The following is a 23,162-nucleotide window of genomic DNA, read 5'->3' on the forward strand; positions in this document are numbered from 1 at the left end:
TATGTATTGCTATGCTACTTTCATACTTCCAGACACATTCCGACTAGACGTGTATTGAGTGATGCCGTGCACGTCTAGTCGGCATGTGACTGCATGTATGCAAATTGTATACTTGTGATCACGCGCCCTCCCAGCACTGGAGAATCCAGACAGTGTGCATTCTGTGAGGATTCACAAGTCAACAGTGACTTAGAGTGACTACAGGCATGAACCCCAACTCCTTTAAGTACTGTTGATCTTGGGGGATCCATTGCTCAAAACAAGGGTCTGAATCCAACGTTTCCAGAGCCATTTGCTTTTTCCATGTCAAACTATCTGTATCCGGGCTTATTTTTCTGCAAAACAAGTTTTGCAGGTCAACACCATTTTGAGTACATATAATGTATTGATTTTTTATAAAATCTAGCAGCAAATCTATTTGTCAGTCCACAGCTCCTGTGGAGGCTCATCAGTACCCCTCTATTGCCTGGCAAGTTGCCAGTGGGCTTACAGTGGAAGCCCCTCTAATAATTGTGACTACTTTTGTAACTGATTTGACTACATACAAGGGTCCATAGTGAGAGGGGGGCTCGGAACAGGTCTACAGCTACTTCCTGAGAGTCATAGCTTTTCCTGAGCTGGCTGTCAGTCAAAATGCTGGGGCGTGCTTGTAGCCACTCACAGTCATGTGATCGGTGACTGTAGCCTCACCGGGACATCTGCATGACTGAAAGGCGGCAGCTCCGGAGAGGAATAAAGTTAATGGAGTAAATGGAGATCTCTGCTCCATTAATTGTCTATGGGACTGCCAGCGATAGAGTACTGTGTCCCGCCATTTCAGGTGGTCCCATGGACAATGAATAGAGCAGAGCATGTGCACCTTTGCTCCATTCAAGATGCAGCTCTGCAGAGCTCTACCCATGGGATCACATTGCCCGTACCTCCAGTGATTAATACGTTTCTCCCTATCCAGTGGATAGGGGATAATTATCAATCCTGGGAGCAGCCTTTAATATAAATCACTATACCAAGACTCTCTGATTAGATTCCTTCACTTTTCTGGTTTTTACCAGGCCCAGACCATCATGACAACTTCTCCATGTCATAACTCACCTTCAGAGCTTTCAACCCCGGCACATCTGACTTCTCACAATTTCAGCACCATCTCCACCTATTACCAACATACCTAAGCCCCAACCACTGCGGCTTCCAATTTTCAGCATGTTCTTGCCCAATTTGTCCATTTTATTGCACCTGCTATGTTGGACAAATTTTAGAAATATGGGTGTCATTGCTTACATTACCATCAAAACAGTGTGAGACAGCGCTCCTGAAAGAAATAATGGCCGGGATAGTGATTCAGAATTAGTAGATTGTGCCACACATTGCCCCAAAATTGTGATCGAGATGGTAATAGTCCACAACGCAGTAAATGTACCACAGGAAAACTGATACCTGACACCCCAAGTGCCACTTACAAGGTAGTAATTCCCTGCGCATTCTCTTATAAGGTAATGTCCTAAATTCGCCTTATAACGTAATAGTACCCATGTGTGCCCTTGCGAAGTAATATTGCCCCAAGTGCCCCTTATAAAGTACCAATACAACAAGTACCACTTACAAGGTAGTAATACCCTGAATTACCCCTTATAAAGTTATAATGCCCTGAGCATTCTCTAATAAGGTAACACTCCCCCCCAAGTGTCCCTTATAAAGTAATAATACCCCAAGTGCCCCTGTGAAGTAATAATACCCCCTTAGTGTCTTCTCACATACTATTAATGCCTCTTAGGTACCCTCTTGACAAGTAATAAAGCCTCAAGTGTCCCTTTAATAATTTATATTACCCCGAGTGAAGCTACAAATAAATGATGCCCCCTAAGTGCCCCCCTAAAAGTTAATAATATCTGCAAAAAGAAATACTGGCTTTTAAGTACCACTCTATCAATTTATAATGCCTTCTTATTGCCCATAACTGCAGTAACCCTCCCTTAGTACCTCTAAGAATTAGTAGTGCCCCTCCAAAAAGTAATAATGCCCCCTAGTGCCCATGTATAAATAATAATGCCAGACAGAATCATAAGTTAAGCAGTGGTGTCGTAGTGTGCCCTGCACATGCTGACCTGGGTGTGCCTGCACCATCCTGTGGGTCATACTCCTAAAGCGACCAGTGGCCTACAGAACGGAGAATAAAGGGCAGTTTTTGAAAGTATTGACCTATGGGGTTCACTGTAGGCCCCACCCCACTGTGGTGCTCCTATGGGGTTCACTGTATGCCCCACCCCACTGTGGTGCTCCTATGGGGTTCACTGTAGGTCCCACCCCACTGTGGTGCTCCTATGGGGTTCACTGTAGGCCCCACCCCACTGTGGTGCTCCTATGGGGTTCATTGTAGGCCCCACCCCACTGTGGTGCTCCTATGGGGTTCATTGTAGGCCCCACCCCACTGTGGTGCTCCTATGGGGTTCACTGTAGGCCCCACCCCACTGTGGTGCTCCTATGGGGTTCACTGTAGGCCCCACCCCACTGTGGTGCTCCTATGGGGTTCACTGTAGGTCCCACCCCACTGTGGTGCTCCTATGGGGTTCATTGTAGGCCCCACCCCACTGTGGTGCTCCTATGGGGTTCATTGTAGGCCCCACCCCACTGTGGTGCTCCTATGGGGTTCATTGTAGGCCCCACCCCACTGTGGTGCTCCTATGGGGTTCACTGTAGGCCCCACCCCACTGTCGTGCTACAGCTGTGTAGAAGAAACTGCTGGAACATGGAAAAATGAACAAGCAGACGAGCGATTATACTAATTTAAAAAAAAAAATTGCTGCATGATCACTTGTGATCAGCAGATGGCGTCTGCTACCCACTGTAACAGATCTGGGCACTGGGCCCCTCCCGTCCTTGGTGAGGTCTTGTGCCGTTCAGTGTGCAAATAAGAGAATAAAGCGTCCGGTGAGCGCCACTTCATGCTCCTTTGCCAACTGCTGTAGGATGCAAGTCTTATTCGGAGTAATGCCAGTTTGTGTTGCAGGAAGACTTCATGAATATTATTGGATTTTACCATATTTGCCATTTATATATCGGTTTTAAAAGACATTCTCTGGCAAACATGCAATCTTCTTCTTACATTTTTGAATGAGTTGTTAAAATTGTGTTTGCCGCATGCCCCAGATTTGTGTCGATGAATTACTGCCTGCAAGTGTGGATACAATTCTCTGTTTTTCTGTATTGTCACAGGATTCTTACACATTGCTGTTGTTTAAGGCATTTTTAAAGAGAACCTGATAGCGGATAGATGGTGCCTGAACCATGAGCAGCATGCATCTGGCCCTTGCCGTATGACTTCAGTTATGTACGTTTGACTCTGAAACATTGCGGCATCAGAAAGCCCGGTCGTTGTCGGGTTTTTAACTCATAGGTCACTTCCTATACTTGCACGCAGGTGAAACTGATGACTTGTCAGCCTAGTTCATTCTGTCTTTGCAACGCTATTGCTGGCAGCCCTGCATGGTTCCCTTCCCCCTCCATGCGGAGACACCGACATACTCATCGCCCTGGCTGTGCGGCATGTTCCCTGGCATGCTTCCTGCTTCCAGTGTCTGTGTTCCGGCAGCGCACCAAGTGCGCATGTGCTCCATAGCTATTGAAGGGGAATCGCACGTACCTGTTAAGTTGCCCCCAGCCAATGACCCCGAGACATCCTGTATAAAAGGCACTCTCCCCAATAGGGAGGTGCCTAAGTAACAGTGAGTCATTAGTTAGTGAAGTGTACTACTATTGAGTTGTTAGGTGTGCTGGTCCTAGTGTGGCTAGGTCCTGAACCCAAACCCCTGGTCCTTGTGTGGCTAGGTCCTGACCTCGAACCCTGGTTCATGTGCAGCTAGTGCCTGAACCCAAACCCTCGGTCCTTGTCCAGCCAGTACCTGAACCTTTTCTCCTGCTCCATGTGTGGCCAGTGCCTGAACAAGTACCCCGTCTGTCCTGACTGCTAAAGAAAGTCTCCCAATCCAGTCCTGTCTGCAACTCATTGTCAGTATCAATCTTGCCTGAGGAGTAGTCTGAATGGAGCCAGGGTCCAGTCCGAGTTGGTCAACCAGACCCTTGGGGTCGGCAGCCGCAGTACCAGGGACTGCCTAGGAGTGGTACCTGGTGGCTACATGCAGCTCAAGTCTGACTCCACCATCAGGAGCTCCAGTGAACACCCGGTAGCCACTTAGCTACACCTCTTCCTAGGTAAGCCTGGCCATGTGACACAGTGTGTCCATGAACCACATGCGCCACCTGCGGGTGTGACAGTAGCTGATTTGTACTGCAGGTCTAGCTAATATCCAAACTTATAGAATAAGTGTCTCTGCTTCCCTCCCCCATGTTTATAGAGAGAATAGTGTCTATGGGGGAGGTGACCAGAGAAACAGGACCTAATTAAAGGTGCCTCTATGGAGCCCCGAACGCGTTGTGTTTTAGAGATACTACAATAAATGTCATTGGATTTCGACTACAATTTACATCCATCCATCCGTCCATGGTATTGAGGGACGCTGAATCTAGGCACCCTATTCCACATGCCAATGGAAAGGCTGGGGAGGAATGGTCTAGACTTCCCACAGCGCTCCCCATCTCTCTGCAATGGACATTTTGGAGATAAAGATGGAGGCAGAAGGGAACACATTAGATATATTAACCATCCATTAGTAATGTATAGTTACACCAGTAAGTTCTTTCAATCAGAACTAAATAGCTCAGAAAGGTAACTCATATAAAAGTAGTATTTGTTTTTGCTTTCTAGGACCTTTATTTACCCCTTTTCTCCTATTGTTGAGAGGGCATTATGTCCCCACATTGCAGCGTAAGTGGCATTGACTACAGTGACACCGTATTAATATTTTCTGATGACATTATCGTACTAATGTCAATGTCGGACTCCTTCATATGTGGGTGAATATCAACATGAATCCCTGACTCCTTGCACTTCTGTAACAATGAAGAGACGTTTTTTTCTGTCAGTCGAAGATACCTGTGGAAAAAAAACCATGTAATTGTAAATGCAAACATACAGTATGAGTTCAGGAACCTGTCGGTTCCTTTGAATTTGCACACAAGCTGATTTATGACCACATCAAAGTTCATGTGTTTCATGTATTCATAAATCAGTTTCTAAGAAAGTTCAGAAGACCCTGCCGCTGCTATCAGAGTAAGGTAATCGACCCATTCAATGTTAAAGGGAACCTGTCAGGAACTTTTACTTAGCCAAACCATTTATACAACTGTATAGCCCTTTAAAAAATAACCAGGTAATGCCTTTGTGACCCAAAAAGCAATACTCCAGCACTGAGAAACTGCATTTTAATGTTTTGTCAATAAGGGCGTGATGATACACTTCTAGCTTCTAAGCCTTTGTACAGTATTTGCGACTGTTATCCATCTATCTCTGCCAGGCTCCACCTCCTTCCCTTATAGCCACTTCCTTTTGCTGTGCTCCACAACGGGTCACAAATGGTCCAGCGCAGGGGTGTCAAACTGCATTCCTCGAGGGCTGCAAACAGGTCATGTTTTCAGGATTTCCTTGTACTGCACAGGTGATAATTTAATCACCAACTCATTATTTGTGTAGGTGATTAAATTATCACCTGTGCAGTACAAGGAAATCCTGAAAACATGACCTGTTTGCAGCCCTCGAGGAATGCAGTTTGACACCCCTGGTCCAGCGTGTCTTCATGGCATCATTTCCATAGACCTTTTAAGGCCCTTTTGGACACACCCCTGTGCCTGAGCGTTAATCTAGAACTCTGTGTATTTGTACTTTTACCATATCGAAGTCAATAAGGTTCCTGTTATTTCCTTAGAGGCTTGAGAACGCTACACTATACCAGCTTGTTAACTCACCATTTGCCATAAGCCCCTTGGACTGTTAGTAAGTAGAATCTGTTTGCATCTCCTGTCATTTAATCCATTGTTTGTTGTGAATATCTTAAACTGTTTTTGGAGTCTGTTTGCAATACTTATACCTGTGTGACCGCTTTAGACCCACTGCCTTCCTACATATGCCCTCCTGGTTCTGTGGCTTCCATGCGTGTCCTGCATTGTCTGTTTGTCTGCTGTCCAGCATAGCCAGTTATCTAAATCCTCTTTAAACCCCCATGCTCAGGGTTGGACTGGAGCCCCGGGACACCAGACGATTCTCTGGTGGGCACAGGTCCTTGGCAGGCCCCCGAGTAGGACCTAGTGGGGGGGTTCGCTGATTTCAAATGAATGTGTGTCCGAGGATACACAGTCAGTTGAAATGTTTGCGGTGCAGAAAGTCTGCACTGCAATAGTTAACATGGCCACTATGTGATGGTAATATGTGGTCTGGTCATGGTGTAGCAGTATATGTCTCTTATTTGTGGTTTTATTCAATCACTATATGGTCTGGTCATGGTGTGGCGGTATTTCTCCCTTGTATGTGGAATTATTTGGTCGCTATATGCTGGTAATATGTGGTCTGGTCATGGTGTGGCAGTATTTCTCACTTGTGCAGTATGTGGTATTATTCTACTACTATGTGATGGTAATATGTAGTCCAGTCATGGTGTGCCAATATTTGTTCCCTGTAAGTGGTATTATTTGGTCACTATGTGGTGGTAATATGTGGTCTGGTCATGGTGTGGTGGTATTTGTCCCTTGTATCCTTGTATGTGGTATTATTCGGTCACTATGAGGTGGTAATATGTAGTCCAGTCATGGAGTGGCAGTAATAGTCATTTGTATGTGGTATTATTCTATCACTATGTGATGGTAATTTGTAGTCCAGTCATGCTGTGGCAACATTTCCTTATTGTATGTGGCATTAATTGGTCTCTATATGCTGGCAATATTTGGTCTGCTCACAATGTGGTGACATTTATCTCTTGTACAGTATGTGGTATTATTCGGTCACCATTGTGTGGTAACATGTGGTCTGGTCATGTTATGGTGGTATTTGTTCCTTGTATGTCACATTATTCCGTCACCATGTGGTAGTAATATGTAGTTTGGTCATACTGTAGTGGTATTTCTCATATGTGGTATTATTGGTCACTATGTGGTGGTGATATGTAGTCTGGTCATGGTGTGGCAGTATTTTTCTCTTGTATGTGATATTAATGGCCTTGGTATAGTGGATTGTGTTGTGTATGGCAGTCATTTATTCTCTCTGATAGTAATTAAGAGAAGATTCTTTATTTCAAACGGGCCTCTGACACTCCAGTCCGACGCTGCCCGTTCCTCTCAGCTGCTGTGCCCTGGGTCTGTGTGTTCACCCTGACCTGTGGCTTTGTGGATCCACTTTACCAGGTGAGCACAACACCTACCTAGCACCACCCTCCTCTGGCTGATTGTTAGGTCATTTGTCCACATAACAGGGAAAATTACCTGTCAATCAAGCAGAAGAGCGTGCTGATAGTTAAGAAATACAGCGGAGGCTGAAGAAATGTAAGTGCATTTTTGCACCCCAATGCACTTCTAAACTGAACTTCCAAACATGATTTCTTGCTGCGGGAGCATCGCTTTGGGGCCAGAAAATGGATCAATTGGCTTATATTTTAAAGGGCTGCATAGTCATATAAATGGTTTGTGGTGTTTCTTCAAATTTCTACAAGTTCTCTTAAGTACAGTGATACATAAAGGCTAAGAAAGGCAAACGGTTCCTACATTTTAAAACTAACCACGTTGAAAAAGTTTTAACAAAAGACACATACATTTAGGTACAAAATGCCCTATATTTTATTGTTTACCTCCATTTTTGTGATATCTATGTTAACATCTATGTTTGCACTGGGGGGTTATGTCAAATTTGAGCTGCTCTGTTTTGTAACAGGATTTTCTTAGTAAAATGATAGACTGCAGGGGTGGCAGGTAACCTTTGCAATGAGTTTTACCCATTTATGATGATGAGAAAACCCCTATCAGGATAATACCTTATCCCCTTCACCCCTGAGACATTTTCTAATTTTGCATTTTTGTTTTTTGCCCCCATTTTTCCCCAGAGCCATAAGTTTAATATTTTTCCATCAATATGGCTGTATGAGGGCTTGTTATTTGAGGGACAGGTTGTATTTTTGAGTGATACCATTGATTTTACCATATCGCGTGCTAGCAGCTATGACCTGTCCTACACATAGTAGGACTTGTAGCATAAATCCTGATCTCCTATGAGGAGATTCTCAATGGAGGCTCTCAATAGGCTCTCAATAACAGACACAAGGGTCTTCTGCAGACCCTCAGCTGTCATGACAACCCATCAGCGCCCAGTCATGTGCAGGGAAAGATGCATGCTCAGAGCAGGAGCCCGCAGAATATTCCGGGACTCGACCAAGGACGTTTTTATATGTCATTGGTCATGATGGGCTTAAAGGTTTTTTTCCAATAAATATATTTATCACTTATCCAATGATTGCTTTGGTCCATGCTGATCCCGGGAAGGGGGGTTCCAAAATCGTTGTGTCAGTGATATTCATGGACCACTGCTCCATTCACTTCTATATTTATGGACAGAGATCGCAATTCCGTAGAAGTGAATTGAGTGGTGGCCAATAATGTGCCCCATTCATAGTTCCATTCACAAAGAAGACTATGGGAACTCTGGATCTGTGGGAATCCCAGCAGTTGGACCTCCTTCAATCATGCATGTATCGCCAATCTGGCGGATAGATGATAAATGTATTTAGTGGGACAACTCCTTAAATCACAAGTGGGAAATGTAGATCCCAAAAAGGAGCAAAGTTGTAAGATTATGAGTTGCAAAATCTGTGTCTCATTTACCTGCATCTTAGCGCCTCGTCCGGTGTAATGTAGGAATTTACGTGTTTCTTACACTTGTCTTGCCAGACTTTGAAAATCAGCTCTTCAAGTGTTGTCTTTAAAGCCAAATCAGTAGATGAAGAATGACATTGAAACTTGTCTACGGATAATTTACGTAGCTGTGGAAGCATTACATCACGTTCTTGGATGGAGATTTGGCTGAGCTCCGGGGCTAGCCATCTCAAGGTACTTCTTCTAGTGTGCAGGTTTGAACTCTTGAGCAAGGTGGAACTTTTCGGTGTTATTCCAAGAGCAGGTCTTGAGGTGCCCATATCTAAACCGATATCCAATCCGCTGAAGGACATATCCGACTCCTTATTTATCCTTTTATCTGAGATAGAAATAATAAACTGTCACAAAAACATTTTTTTGGATAGAAAATAATAACTTTTTTTTAATAAAAACTGTTTGAGAGCTGGGGGCTGAATAACCTTTGATATTGCCGATATTGCTGAGAAGGCTGGACCAAAAGGGTTTGGCTTAAGGTGAGAGAGAAGAAGACAGCCAGATGCCTTCAGTGCACTGATATCTGGACAGTTGAGATGGAAGAACTACTGTACTTCGGGTGTTAGAATAAAGAAGCACAAAATTAATCTAAGATTTTGGATACACAAATTGCTACTATTTTAAATGCATTTTTTTTTATTTCCTGGAAAACTTCTTTAACCCCTTCTTGACATCCGCCGTACATGTACAGTACTGCGGTAGGTGCCTTTCTGCAAACTACCATACATGTATGGCGTGATGATCGTGCGTCCCTGTTCCGAGCGCCGGCACGATCAAAAGTAGTTGTTAGCGCTATATGAGAACCAACACCCTGGGCCAACATCCACAATCGGTGCTAGTGCTGATTGAAAGGGTTTAACCAATAAAAGCATCAACTCCTCTCACAAAAAATAAGCCCTCGCATGACTCTGTTGGTTAAAATATGGAAAAAATTATAGCTATCAAAATATGGACATATAAAAACTAATCTGGCTAAAAAAGCGTCTTTTAGTGTGATTTACATCTATTATCGCTGTAATTGCATCAACCCGAAGAATAAAGCTATCTATTCATACACACCACACGAGGAATGGCATAAAAATAAATATCATAATTCTTCACCTGCTGCCGAGTTGTTGATTCTGCCTCATAGTAAAGCTCTGCTCACATTTATCCTGCGCTCTTCGCTGAGCGCTTACATAGGGGTTTCCGTGTAAATCTCTGAAATACGTGATTCAGACGGAAACCCCGGTGGAAGACTCCTTATAATGAGACAGATGGAGGCACTGTGAACTCCATCTGGCCTGCGATCTGGCGGTATCCATCTTTTTAGGTGTGCATAAGAGTGCCATCAGCCACAGTTTTGTGCACCAATGAAAAGAAGAACACCGCTGAACAGAGGCCAGACAGAGTCCAGAGTAACTCTGCTGCCTCATTATAGTGGATGAATCCCTCAGGATTTCATCTGAATCACATCTTCCTGATATTTAGACAGAAACCCCAATGTAAGTGCTCAGCGAAGAGTGCCAGATAAATGTGATACAAAATGTTATGTAAAATGTTCCCAATAAAAGCTTTAACTCAATCCACAAAAAAAGCAAGCCCTCATTCAGGTCTGTCATCTTTTATTGGAAATATAGGGAGCTTCCATGTTACTAATAGTACAAAGGCTTGGAAAAGCGATATGGCTTCACCCCCCAAAAGAAATTCAGCAAATTCTGCGCTCCCAAATCCAAATGCCCTTTTCGCTTCTGAGCATCATAGTGTACCTAAACCTCACTGCATATCCCTGTTTGGCATTTCTGTAGCAATGAGAGGCCACTTAGTTTACCGGTTCAACGTTTACAGATGCACGGGCTGATCACAATGTACTGGTCACTATAATGTACTGGTGACTACAATGTACTGGTCACTGCAACATACTGGTCACTACAATGACAGATTTGCAATTTTCACTCAGTAACATCCACTGTTGCTTGTTTCTGGAAAATACCCATGGAGTCAAAATCGTCACTACACCTATAGATAAATTCCCAAAGGGGTATAATTGTCAAAATGAGGTCACATGTGGGCGATTCTGCTCTTCTAGCACTTAGGGGCTCTGTATATTATAGAATAATTATTCTATCATATTTTTTGTTTTCCAAGAGTCAAAAAATGATCCGTTCCTCCCAAGTCTTGCCATGTGGCAAAGCTGTTGAGAGGTTCATTCGTGTCCTGTGACCTGTTTTACTTACGTGAAGTTATCTGTATACTGTCTACTTGTACTGAACCCTCGCTACGCAGGTGGCCTATATTCCCTCTCATCCTCTAGATTTTTCCTGATATTGTGTTTCTGTTTTATATAGTGTAAGTTTTTATTGTCTTAATATAATGTTCTTTTAAAGGGAAACTGCCATCTGATTCATGCTGCCGAAACTGCAGCCAGGTATTTCTTTCTCTGAAACTATCATTGACATGCTCCCTTTAAATTGACTAACAGAATAATATTTTTTTGATTATAAGTCTTGGACTTATGCTATTTTTTTAAATAAGAAAAATGATGTTCTCCTGTGTAGCCTAGCCTACAGCTGGGTTTGACATGAAAACCAATATTGAGGTAACAAAAGCCATCAGTAGCCATAAGGACCTGAGCAGATACCTGGGCAGGATTTCACATCTTAGATGCCACTGTAAGATATTTACAAAGGAATGGAGTTGTTCAGACTTGAGGCTGAAGTCTGAAATCACTCTATGACTTGTAAATCCTTACAGTGTGCACAGAACACACTGTTAGGATCCGCTGGTGCAGCTTGACTATAAGCATGCGATTTGCATGATTCTGGTCACATACTGACTAGGCGTGACCGGCCTTGCTCAACTCACTTGAATTGCTTGTTTGCGGTCACATGCTTGCCCACTCCCGTGCCATCTATGCACTGCATTCTGTGAGCATTCGCAAGTCAGCAGTCATATAGATTGACTGCAGCCTTGAGCCCCAAACCTGGACAACCCCTCTAAGGAATTAAAGAGCAGCGACCGGACCTAGCTGGGTGCTGGCTGGATAACACAGCTAGCACCCACCATTTGTGGAGTGGTCTTATCTCCTGAGCCTGCTACATACTCCCATACCCAAAATAGGTAACTAATACTACTATGTGCTATGGAAGAAAGGGGTTAATGTAGCATGTATGCATGCTAAACATCAAGTGCCAATGAGCTAAAAGTCGAGGACCAATATTTATAAACATTCACAATATGGATAGCAAATTTAACTGTATTAATTACTTTTAATAACTTTTATTGAATTTTGTTGATGTTTTCATACTTATTCTCCGAGATATAAAGACTAATATTCTTTTGACACATGGGATCCATCACAAGCTGCCTTTGACAGATTTTATTCTCATTATGTGTCTTTAATAATTTACTCATCTTAGTTACCCCCGGAGCTCGGCATATTAATGTACAAATACTCAACACAAATATTAATATAATAAACATCACATGTCAATTAACCTATTTGAACATTCATGTTGATATGAGCTGATTAGATACTCATATGTTAAGATTAGGACCATTCTATACACAGTAGTCTTCCAAGCCATCTTTTCAGTAAAACTACGTAACATGTTCTTCTCAGTAATCTCTCACCTACATGTTTGTGGTTTTCAGGTAGAAATAGATTTTTTTAAGAAAACTGAAAAAATCAGAATTAGGAATTATATCTTGCATGCAAAGGCGTCACTTGAAGCTCCTGGGTCCCAATGAGACTCCCGCCTATCAAGTGTCATTTTTAATTATGATAGTCAACTCTCTGGGAATGTCTGGAAGGCCCCCAGATTATGAGATCACCGGAACACCCTTAAGACAGTGTTTCTCAACTCCAGTCCTCGAGACCCCACAACAGGTCACGTTTTCAGGATTTCCTTGGTATTGCACAGGTGATAATTTCATCACCTGCCCAAGCATTAATTCCATCGCCTACGCAATACTAAGGAAATCCTGAAAACATGACCTGTTGTGGGGTCTTGAGGACTGGAGTTGAGAAACACTGCCTTAAGACATTGACAGATTTCACGGGCAATTCTAAAACCACTTGAAACCTTCAGAAAACCAGTCATGACTCAGCTCTGCTTCCTGGTTCCAGTGGTCATCCCATGATCACTTATATGTGATTTGCATACTTACATTCACGTGACAACTCTTCCTGAACATTGAGAGAAATAGAAAAAGCAGCTTGTCAGGATACAAGTGGTCACCTGACAACTGCTCAAAGGAATTGAGCGGGGAGCAAACTGAATCCTTGCCCCAACTGACATAAAACCTAGAAGATACACCTCTGTGCACTGGTGATGGATAAGATGTCATGACCAGAAGCTCTGTCCAGTGGACAGTACTCCCGTGTAGATGGTACACAAGTAGTGCACAATCACAATGTTATGAAGAACTCATCAAGGAATGACAATCGAGATGCTTTATTTACAGATGCAATCCACAGTAAATGCACTTCATTTCGGGCAGACCATTGACCTTCCTCAAAAGCTCGGGGATCCGCTATTGATAGGGTGTGGATCTACATACAGGACACTGGTTTTCTTGCAGCAATCTGTGCATCTGATGGAGGTCAATGGTCTGATCCGAAACATATTGTATTTACTGTGTATTGCACTTTGCATTGGGAGTAATCAGCTTCCTCATGTGGTCAATGAATCAGCACCACACCCTACTAAAACTCCCAGCTTATTGCTTAGAACAGCGTTCCCCAACTCCAGTCCTCAAGAGCCACCCAACAGGTCATGATTTCAGGATTGCCCAGGTGATTGACTTGTTGCCTGTGCAGGTTCTGCAATTATCATCTGAGCAATACAATGGAAATCCTGAAAACCTGACCTGTTGGTGGCTCTTGAGGACCGGAGTTGGGGAACACTGGCTTAGAAGAACAGCTATAATTTTTACTTGTTCTGGTTCATTATTGATCTTCCAATGCTATTCAACCTGTTTGATTCCTGTGTTTAGACCATCCTTCTGCCTGACACTTGTGTTCCTGTTCCTAACCTCCTGGTTGTAATGCAGCTTTCTGACTACCCTCTGCCAGCTCTCTCCATTGACCAGCAGCCACTCCGTGGACCCAACCCAGGGGTCCTTGTGTATGTCCAGATCCCTGTACAGGGGTTAAAGAGTGAAAGTGAGGGCACCACCCGGGAGCTGCTAGATGGAGTGACTAGTGCAAAGCCTGTCTGTGGAGAACGTATTAAGAGTTGCCAGTCTTCACTTGCCAGTACTCACTGACATCACATATGCCCCTCCTATAGCTACACCCACATTTAGATGACAGATAAGTCCAATGTCTGGTCATGTTCTAGCTCTGTTTTGGGTTTTGGGTATTTTATCAACAGCTCTAGCAACCCCACTCGAAGAGGAACCTGAAGTACTATTTATCTCCAAGTTTCAGAATGAAAGTTCTTGTTATGGGCAATACTAATAACCTACAGAATTTTACCAAGAAAAAGTCTTTGTTTTCCAGTCTATGGTTACTTATGAACTGCAATTATTTCTGTGCTGCTAAAAGCCAATGTATTTCATATTATTTTCTAATACTATTGTATAATTACAAAATATAATACTAAAATTAATTTCGTAAGTGTTTCTATATAAGCTCATTGTTATCTTTAAACCTCAATTATCATCATTTTTTTCTGGATGTCAGTAATTGTGTGTGGTGTAAAGCTCCAATTTATTTTAGTGATTTACATTTGTTCTGTTAACCTTCATTTCTGAACTGTTTTATCCAATCTTATGTCCTTGTGCTATGCTGTTGATTGAAATAAAAAATGTACATGATTTTACAGATAACTTAACTTTTCATTGTCTGGAAAATTTTATTTTAGAATCACGTGTCACTACAGTTGGGAGTATTCTGACTTCTGTCAGGGGGTATAAATTAGGAGGGCTCCCTTAAAATACAAACTTTTTTTTGCCTGTCTAGTATTGTAAACTTATACATCGGGAACTTCCCTAAGTGTCTTACTCAAGAACTTCCCAAATACTTTATATTCATATAAATGTACTAGATGGTGGCCCGATTCTAACGTATCGGGTATTCTAGAATATGCATGTCCACGTAATATATTGCCCAGCGACGTAGTATATTGCCCAGCGACATAGTATATTGCCCAGCCACGTAGTATATTGCCCAGCCACGTAGTATATTGCCCAGCGACATAGTATATTGCCCAGCCACATAATATATTGCCCAGCGACATAGTATATTGCCCAGCCACGTAGTATATTGCTCAGCCCACGTAATATATTGCCCAGTCACGTAGTATATTGCCCAGCCACGTAGTATATTGCCCAGCCCACGTAATATATTGCCCAGCCCACGTAGTATATAGCACAGCGATGTAGTATATTGCCCAGTGATGAAGTATATTGCCCAGCCACGTAGTATATAGCCCAGCCACGTAGTATATTGTCCAGCCACGTAGTATATAGCACAGCCACATAGTATATTGCCCAGTGACGTAGTATATTTCACAGCCCACGTAGTATACAGCACAGAGCCACATAGTATATTGCACAGCAACGTCGTATACAGCACAGAGCCACGTAGTATATTGCCCAGTGATGTAGTATATTGCCCAGCGACGTAGTATATTGCCCAGTCACGTAGTATATTGCCCAGTGATGTAGTATATTGCCCAGTCACGTAGTATATTGCCCAGTTACGTAGTATACAGCACAGAGCCACGTAATATATTGCCCAGTTACGTAGTATATTGCCCAGTTACGTAGTATACAGCACAGAGCCACATAGTATATTGCACAGCGACGTAGTATACAGCACAGAGCCACGTAGTATATTACCCAGCCACGTAGTATATTACCCAGCCACGTATGTCACAGTTTAAAAAATAAAAAGTAAACATACTCACCTAACGATCCGAGGGCCTCTTGTAGTTTAACATACTCACCATTCTTGTCGCTGCTCCTCAGCGTCCCGTCTCTCCGCCTCCTGGGATCCAACGGCACTGTGTCGATGGGCGCGTGGCTGCCGCCCTCTTGCGTTCCCAGGATGCATTGCGAAATTACCTAGATGACTTAGCGGTCTCGCAAGACCGCTAGGTCTTCTGGGTAATTTCGCAATGCATCGCTGGGAAAGGAAGATGGCGGCAGGCGTGAGCGGACAACGGAGGGTGAGTATAGCAGGGTTTTTGTTTTTTACTATTTTTAACATTCCTTTTTTTTTTTCTATTGATGCCGCATAGGCAGCATCAATAGTAAAAGGTTGGGGACACACAGGGTTAATAGCGGCGGTAACGGAGTGCGTTACCCGCGGCATAACGCGGTCCGTTACTGCCGGCATTAACCCTGTGTTAGCGGTGACCGGAGGGGAGTATGGAGCGGGCGCCGGGGACAGTGACTGCGGGAAGCATGGAGCGGAGCACCGGGGACACTGCGGGAAGCATGGAGCGGAGCGCCGGGGACACTGCGGGGAGTATGGAGCGGAGCGCCGGGGACACTGACTGCGGGGAGTAAGGAGCGGCCATTTTCTTCCGGACTGTGCCTGTCGCTGATTGGTCACGGCAGCCATGACAGGCAGATGGCGAGACCAATCAGCGAATGAATAACCGTGACAGAAGGACAGACAGACGGAAGTGACCCTTAGACAATTATGTAGTAGATGTAATCCTCAGGTATGTCATAATGGAAGCTTACTTTAATTGCTACTAGTGAGGGCCGTCCACTAATATTCCAGTTATGGGGATATAGGAAGTAGAATTAGGTCGTTGTGGTACAGTTACAAGATGGCCGAGTCATGGAATCCATAGTGAAGGTGCCCCCAGAGTTTGGAGGACTGAGACCTTTTTAGGTAAGATGTAGTGATGAGCGAATATACTCGTTACTCGAGATTTCCCGAGCACGCTCGGGGGTCCTCCAAGTATTATTTAGTGCTCGGAGATTTAGTTTTTATTGCCGCAGCTGAATGTTTTACATCTGATAGCCAGCATAAGTACATGTGGGGGTTGCCTGGTTGCTAGGGAATTCCCACATGTACTTATGCTGGCTAACAGATGTAAATCATTCAGCTGCGGTGCTAAAAACTAAAACTCCGAGCACTAAAAAATACTCGGAGGACCCCAAAGCGTGCTCGAGAAATATTGAGTAACGAGTATATTCGCTCATCACTAGTAAGATGCAGTAAGTGAAGGAGACACAGGGTGTAACTGTAGAGCTCAACTTTTACTTTCAAGGAAGCTTAGCACCTACTCAGTTGATCAATGCTCTTGGCAGTTATATAATGCCAAGGGGTACTCCCACTTATCCCGTATCCAGTCAACCCATAGCAATCCCGTAAATTGGGTTTTGGATCTCAGGAACTGGACTCCGCTGAGTCCTGTCTTGAATGAAGCAAAAGCTGCTCCATTCATTGTGGGACTTCTGGAAGTAGCCAAGTGCTGTACCTAGCTTTCTCCAGCAGTACCATAGATAATGAATGGAGTGAAGGTTGAGCATGTGCATCTCCGCTCCATTCTACAGAGCTCAGTAACTGGGATGTACGGAAGTCCCAGTAGTTGGACTTCCAGGGATCAGAAAGTTATTCCTTATCCAATGCCTATCCAGGCCAAGCGAAACTACGACCAACTGAATAATATGTATGGACAGGTTATACAAACACATTACAAGTGTTCTACACATGAACACATTCAAGGCACGCAAATAATATTTACAACTTTGTCTACTCCACCATACCTCTTGAATAAGTACACCTCACCGTATGTGTACTTAGCAAATATTGTAAAAAGTAAAAACAAAAGTTAAAGTTTTAAAAAATAATAAATATAAAAAAACCCTTGTTGCTCACCAATGAGGCTTATATCTCACCTAATGCTGCCTACAGTTCACCTGTGCTGCTTATATCTCACCAGTGGTCTCTGTATATTTGTTAGTGCTTGGAGGTTTTGTTTTCGTCTCCTCAGCTGCATGATTTACGACGGCTGGACAGCCTGAATACATGTGGGAATTCCCTAACAAACAGGCATTCCTCACATGTATTCAGGCTGTCCAGCAGCTGTAAATCATGCAGCTGAGGAGACAAAAAACTAAATCTCCGAGCAGTAACAAATACTCAGAGACCACCCGAGCGTGCTGGGGAAAACCTGAACAATGAGTATACTCGCTCATCACTAATGCTTATATCTCACAGTGCTGCCCACTTTTGTTTCACCCACATTCCTTATATCTCACCAGTGCTGCTTATATCTCACCTAATGCTGCTTATATCTCACCTGTGCCGCTTATGTCTCACCTGTGCCGCTTATATCTCACCTGCATCCCTTATGTCTCACCTGCGTCCCTTATATCTCACCAGTACCGCTTATGTCTCACCTAGTGCTGTTTATATCTCACCAGTTCGGCTTATATCTCACCTGCGTCCCTTATATCTCATCAGTTCTGCTTATATCTCACCTGTGTCACTTATATCTCACCTGCGTCCCTTATATCTCATCAGTTCTGCTTATATTTCACCAGTTCGGCTTATATCTCACCTGCGTCCCTTATATCTCATCAGTTCTGCTTATATCTCACCAGTTCAGCTTATATCTCACCTGCGTCCCTTATGTCTCACCTAGTTCCGCTTATGTCATCTGTGCCGCTTATATCTCACTTGTGCCGCTTATATCTCACCTGCGTCCCTTATATCTCACCAGTTCTGCTTATATCTCACCAGTTCTGCTTGTATCTCACCTGCGTCCCTTATGTCTCACCTAGTGCCGCTTATGTCATCCGTGCCGCTTATATCTCACCAGCTCTGCTTATGTCTCACTCGCGCCCTTTATATCTCACCAGTGCCGCTTATATCTCACCAGTACCGCTTGTATTTCACCAGCACTGCTTGTATCTCACCAGTGCCGCTTGTATCGCACCCCCATTGCTTATATCTCACCAGTACCGCTTGTGTCTCACCAGTACCGCTTGTATCTCACCAGTGCCGCTTGTATCTCACCAGTACTGCTTATGTCTCACTCGCGACCTTTATATCTCACCAGTGCCGCTTATATCTTACCAGTACCACTTGTATTTCACCAGTAACGCTTGTATCTCACCAGTGCCGCTTGTATCGCACCCCCATTGCTTATATCTCACCAGTTCCACTTGTGTCTCACCAGTACCGCTTGTATCTCACTAGTGCCGCTTGTGTCTCACCAGTACCACTTGTATCTCACCAGTAACGCTTGTATCTCACCAGTGCCGCTTGTATCGCACCCCCATTGCCTATATCTCACCAGTACCGCTTGTGTCTCACCAGTACCGCTTGTATCTCACCAGTACCACTTGTATCTCACCAGTGCCGCTTGTGTCTCACCAGTACCGCTTTTTTCTCACCATCTCACCAGTGCCGCTTGTATCTCACCAATGCCGCTTGTGTCTCACCAGTGCCGCTTGTATCTCACCAGTGCCGCTTGTATCTCACCAGTGCCGCTTGTATCTCATCAGTGCCGCTTGTATCTCACCAATGCCGCTTGTATCTCACCAGTGCCACTTGTATCTCACCAGTGCTGCTTGTATCTCACCCGCGTTGCTCATGTCTCACCTGTTTTGTTCCGAACTGGTTGATAAAGGTTGAGCAGGTGATCAGAAGACAAGGTAGTAGATTTTCCATCTTCTTGCTGATTTTCAAAGAGAGCAACGCTGCTTGGTTTCTTAATGTACATTTAAAAAGAAAAAGCAGAAAACAAAAACATCAGTGATGGAAGTGGAAACAGAAAAAAAGAGTCAAGTGCTACGTTAAAGACTTCAATTGACATACGATGGTGTATGTTAGATTTCCAATGAGGTTCCATTGTTTATGCAAGAAATAAAAATATTAGTGCATTCTATGCTATTTTTTGCTGTGTGTAACTCACTGAAATAACAAAGAAGTATACAGAGCTAGTATGAACAAAGCCTAAAACGTACATAATAATACTACAGACTATTGATCTCATATGAAATTCTTGCATATGTTTCAAGCTCAAGGCTTAGCTTCATTTCCAGGATTTTATAGAGGTAACCTATCCATATCAGCAATCAATTTCCGGACCCCCACAATGAGCAGATTGCTCACCAGAGCCCCAACAATGTTTATCCAAGGAACAGTAATGGCCACGTGAGTGTGACTGTGCTTGGTACTGCAGCCTTACTGCATTAATACGCCAGCTCTTTAGAATCACAGCCCTACTGCATTAGTAAACCAGCCCTTTAGTATCACAGCCCAACTGCATTAGTAAACCAGCCCTTTAGTATCACAGCCCAACTGCATTAGTAAACCAGCCCTTTAGCATCACAGCCCTACTGCATTAGTAAACCAGCCCTTTAGCATCACAGCCCTACTGCAGTAGTAAACCAGCCCTTTAGTATTACAGCCTTGCTGCATTAGTAAACCAGCCCTTTAGTATTACAGCCTTACTGCATTAGTAAACCAGCCCTTTAGTATCACAGCCCTACTGCATTAGTAAACCAGCCCTTTAGTATTACAGCCTTACTGCATTAGTAAACCAGCCCTTTAGTATCACAGCCTTACTGCATTAATACGCCAGCTCTTTAGAATCACAGCCCTACTGCATTAGTAAACCAGCCCTTTAGTATCACAGCCCAACTGCTTTAGTAAACCAGCCCTTTAGTATCACAGCCCAACTGCATTAGTAAACCAGCCCTTTAGCATCACAGCCCTACTGCATTAGTAAACCAGCCCTTTAGCATCACAGCCCTACTGCAGTAGTAAACCAGCCCTTTAGTATTACAGCCTTGCTGCATTAGTAAACCAGCCCTTTAGTATTACAGCCTTACTGCATTAGTAAACCAGCCCTTTAGTATCACAGCCCTACTGCATTAGTAAACCAGCCCTTTAGTATTACAGCCTTACTGCATTAGTAAACCAGCCCTTTAGTATCGCAGCCCTACTGCAGTAGTAAACCAGCCCTTTAGTATTACAGCCCAACTACATTAGTAAACCAGCACTTTAGTATTACAGCCCTACTGCATTAGTAAACCAGCACTTTAGTATTACAGCCCTACTGCATTAGTAAACCAGCCCTTTAGTATCACAGCCCTACTGCATTAGTAAACCAGCCCTTTAGTATTACAGCCCTACTGCATTAGTAAACCAGCCCTTTAGTATTACAGCCCTACTGCATTGGTTAACCAGCCCTTTAGTATCACAGCCCTACTGCATTAGTAAACCAGCCCTTTAGTATTACAGCCCTACTGCATTAGCAAACCAGCCCTTTAGTATCACAGCCCAACTGCATTAGTAAAACAACCCTTTAGTATCACAGCCCTACTGCATTAGTAAACCAGCCCTTTAGTATTACAGCCCTACTGCATTAGTAAAACAACCCTTTAGTATCACAGCCCTACTGCAGTAGTAAACCAGCCCTTTAGTATTACAGCCCTACTGCATTAGTAAACCAGCCCTTTAGTATTACAGCCCAACTGCATTAGTAAACTAGCCCTTTAGTAACACAGCCCTACTGCATTAGTAAACCAGCCATTTCGTATTACAGCCCTACTGCATTAGTAAACCAGCCCTTTAGTATCACAGCCCTACTGCATTAGTAAACCAGCCCTTTAGTATCACAGCCCTACTGCATTAGTAAACCAGCCCTTTAGTATTACAGCCCTACTGCATTGGTTAACCAGCCCTTTAGTATCACAGCCCTACTGCATTAGTAAACCAGCCCTTTAGTATTACAGCCCTACTGCATTAGCAAACCAGCCCTTTAGTATCACAGCCCAACTGCATTAGTAAAACAACCCTTTAGTATCACAGCCCTACTGCATTAGTAAACCAGCCCTTTAGTATTACAGCCCTACTGCATTAGTAAAACAACCCTTTAGTATCACAGCCCTACTGCAGTAGTAAACCAGCCCTTTAGTATTACAGCCCGACTGCATTAGTAAACCAGCCCTTTAGTATTACAGCCCAACTGCATTAGTAAACTAGCCCTTTAGTAACACAGCCCTACTGCATTAGTAAACCAGCCATTTCGTATTACAGCCCTACTGCATTAGTAAACCAGCCCTTTAGTATCACAGCCCTACTGCATTAGTAAACCAGCCCTTTAGTATTACAGCCCTACTGCATTAGTAAGCCAGCCCTTTAGTATCACAGCCTTACTGCATTAGTAAACCAGCCCTTTAGTATCACAGCCCTACTGCATTAGTAAACCAGCCCTTTAGTATCAAAGCCCAACTAAATTAGTAAACCAGCCCTTTAGTATTACAGCCCTACTGCATTAGTAAACCAGCCCTTTAGTATCACAGCCCTACTGCATTAGTAAACCAGACCATTAGTATCAAAGCCCAACTGCATTAGTAAACCAGCCCTTTAGTATTACAGCCCTACTGTATTAGTAAACCAGCCCTTTAGTATTACAGCCCTACTGCATTAGTAAACTAGCCCTTTAGTATTACAGCCCAACTGCATTAGTAAACCAGCCCTACTGCATTAGTAAACCAGCCCTTTAGTATTACAGCCCTACTGCATTAGTAAACTAGCCCTTTAGTATCAGAGCCCAACTGCATTAGCAAACCAGCCCTTTAGCATCACAGCCCTACTGCAGTAGTAAACCAGCCCTTTAGTATTACAGCCCTACTGCATTAGTAAACCAGCCTGTGATGTGCTGCTGCAGTGCAGTATAGGGCAATCTCCACCAGGGGGGTGCTGGCTAAGGAAAAGAGGTTGCACACACAGCACAGTAACACTGAACAACAACACAGGTGTCACAGGTAATGAAAGGGACATGAAACAAGCCAAGGTCATACACGGAGATAGCAGCGCGGTACAGAAGGGGCGAGCAGAGAATCGTCGGGGACAAGCAAGATGTCAGAACCTACCGGGAATGTGGTAACCAAAACGTGAGACAGAGACGGAGTCGGGGTACAGGCCAAAGGTCAGAACAAGTCATAAACGGGTGTACGCAGTCAGAGGCAAACAGGAACACATTAACAGGGATCAGGTCAGGAGCTCAAACCTTGCAGCATGAACTATAGCTGACACTGGCCCAATGGCTACAGAGGACTTAAATAGTTCAGCCAGCTCCAGGGTGAGGCAGAGAGGATTAACTCCCACATGATCAGTCCAGAGACAAGAGCTGAACATAATCTTAGAACTGGATCATGACACAGCCCTTTAGTATTACAGCCCAACTGCATTAGTAAACCAGCCCTTTAGTATTACAGCCCTACTGCATTAGTAAACAAGCCCTTTAGCATTACAGCCCTACTGCAGTAGTAAACCAGCCCTTTAGTATTACAGTCCTATTGCATTAGTAAACCAGCCCTTTAGTATTACAGCCCTACTGCATTAGTAAGCCAGCCCTTTAGTATCACAGCCTTACTGCATTAGTAAACCAGCCCTT

At 43.8% G+C, this 23,162-nt stretch overlaps 1 protein-coding gene across 2 annotated transcripts in view; it reads right to left on the bottom strand.

The window, feature by feature from the left end:
* Positions 1–4,750: 4,750 nt before the first annotated feature.
* Positions 4,751–23,162, bottom strand: part of C9H16orf78 (chromosome 9 C16orf78 homolog) — a 56,811-nt gene continuing 38,399 nt past the window's right edge. For both annotated transcript variants that reach the window (XM_069739996.1, XM_069739995.1), the window contains 3 exons: positions 19,355–19,463; positions 8,752–9,121; positions 4,751–4,987 (listed from right to left, as the gene is read on the bottom strand). In XM_069739996.1, coding sequence (XP_069596097.1) covers positions 4,834–4,987; positions 8,752–9,121; positions 19,355–19,463 — 633 coding nt within the window. In that variant the 3' untranslated portion in view covers positions 4,751–4,833. The remainder of the gene's footprint in view (positions 4,988–8,751; positions 9,122–19,354; positions 19,464–23,162) is intronic.

Source organism: Ranitomeya imitator, chromosome 9, assembly GCF_032444005.1.
Source record: "Ranitomeya imitator isolate aRanImi1 chromosome 9, aRanImi1.pri, whole genome shotgun sequence".
Classification (NCBI taxonomy): Eukaryota; Metazoa; Chordata; class Amphibia; order Anura; family Dendrobatidae; genus Ranitomeya; species Ranitomeya imitator.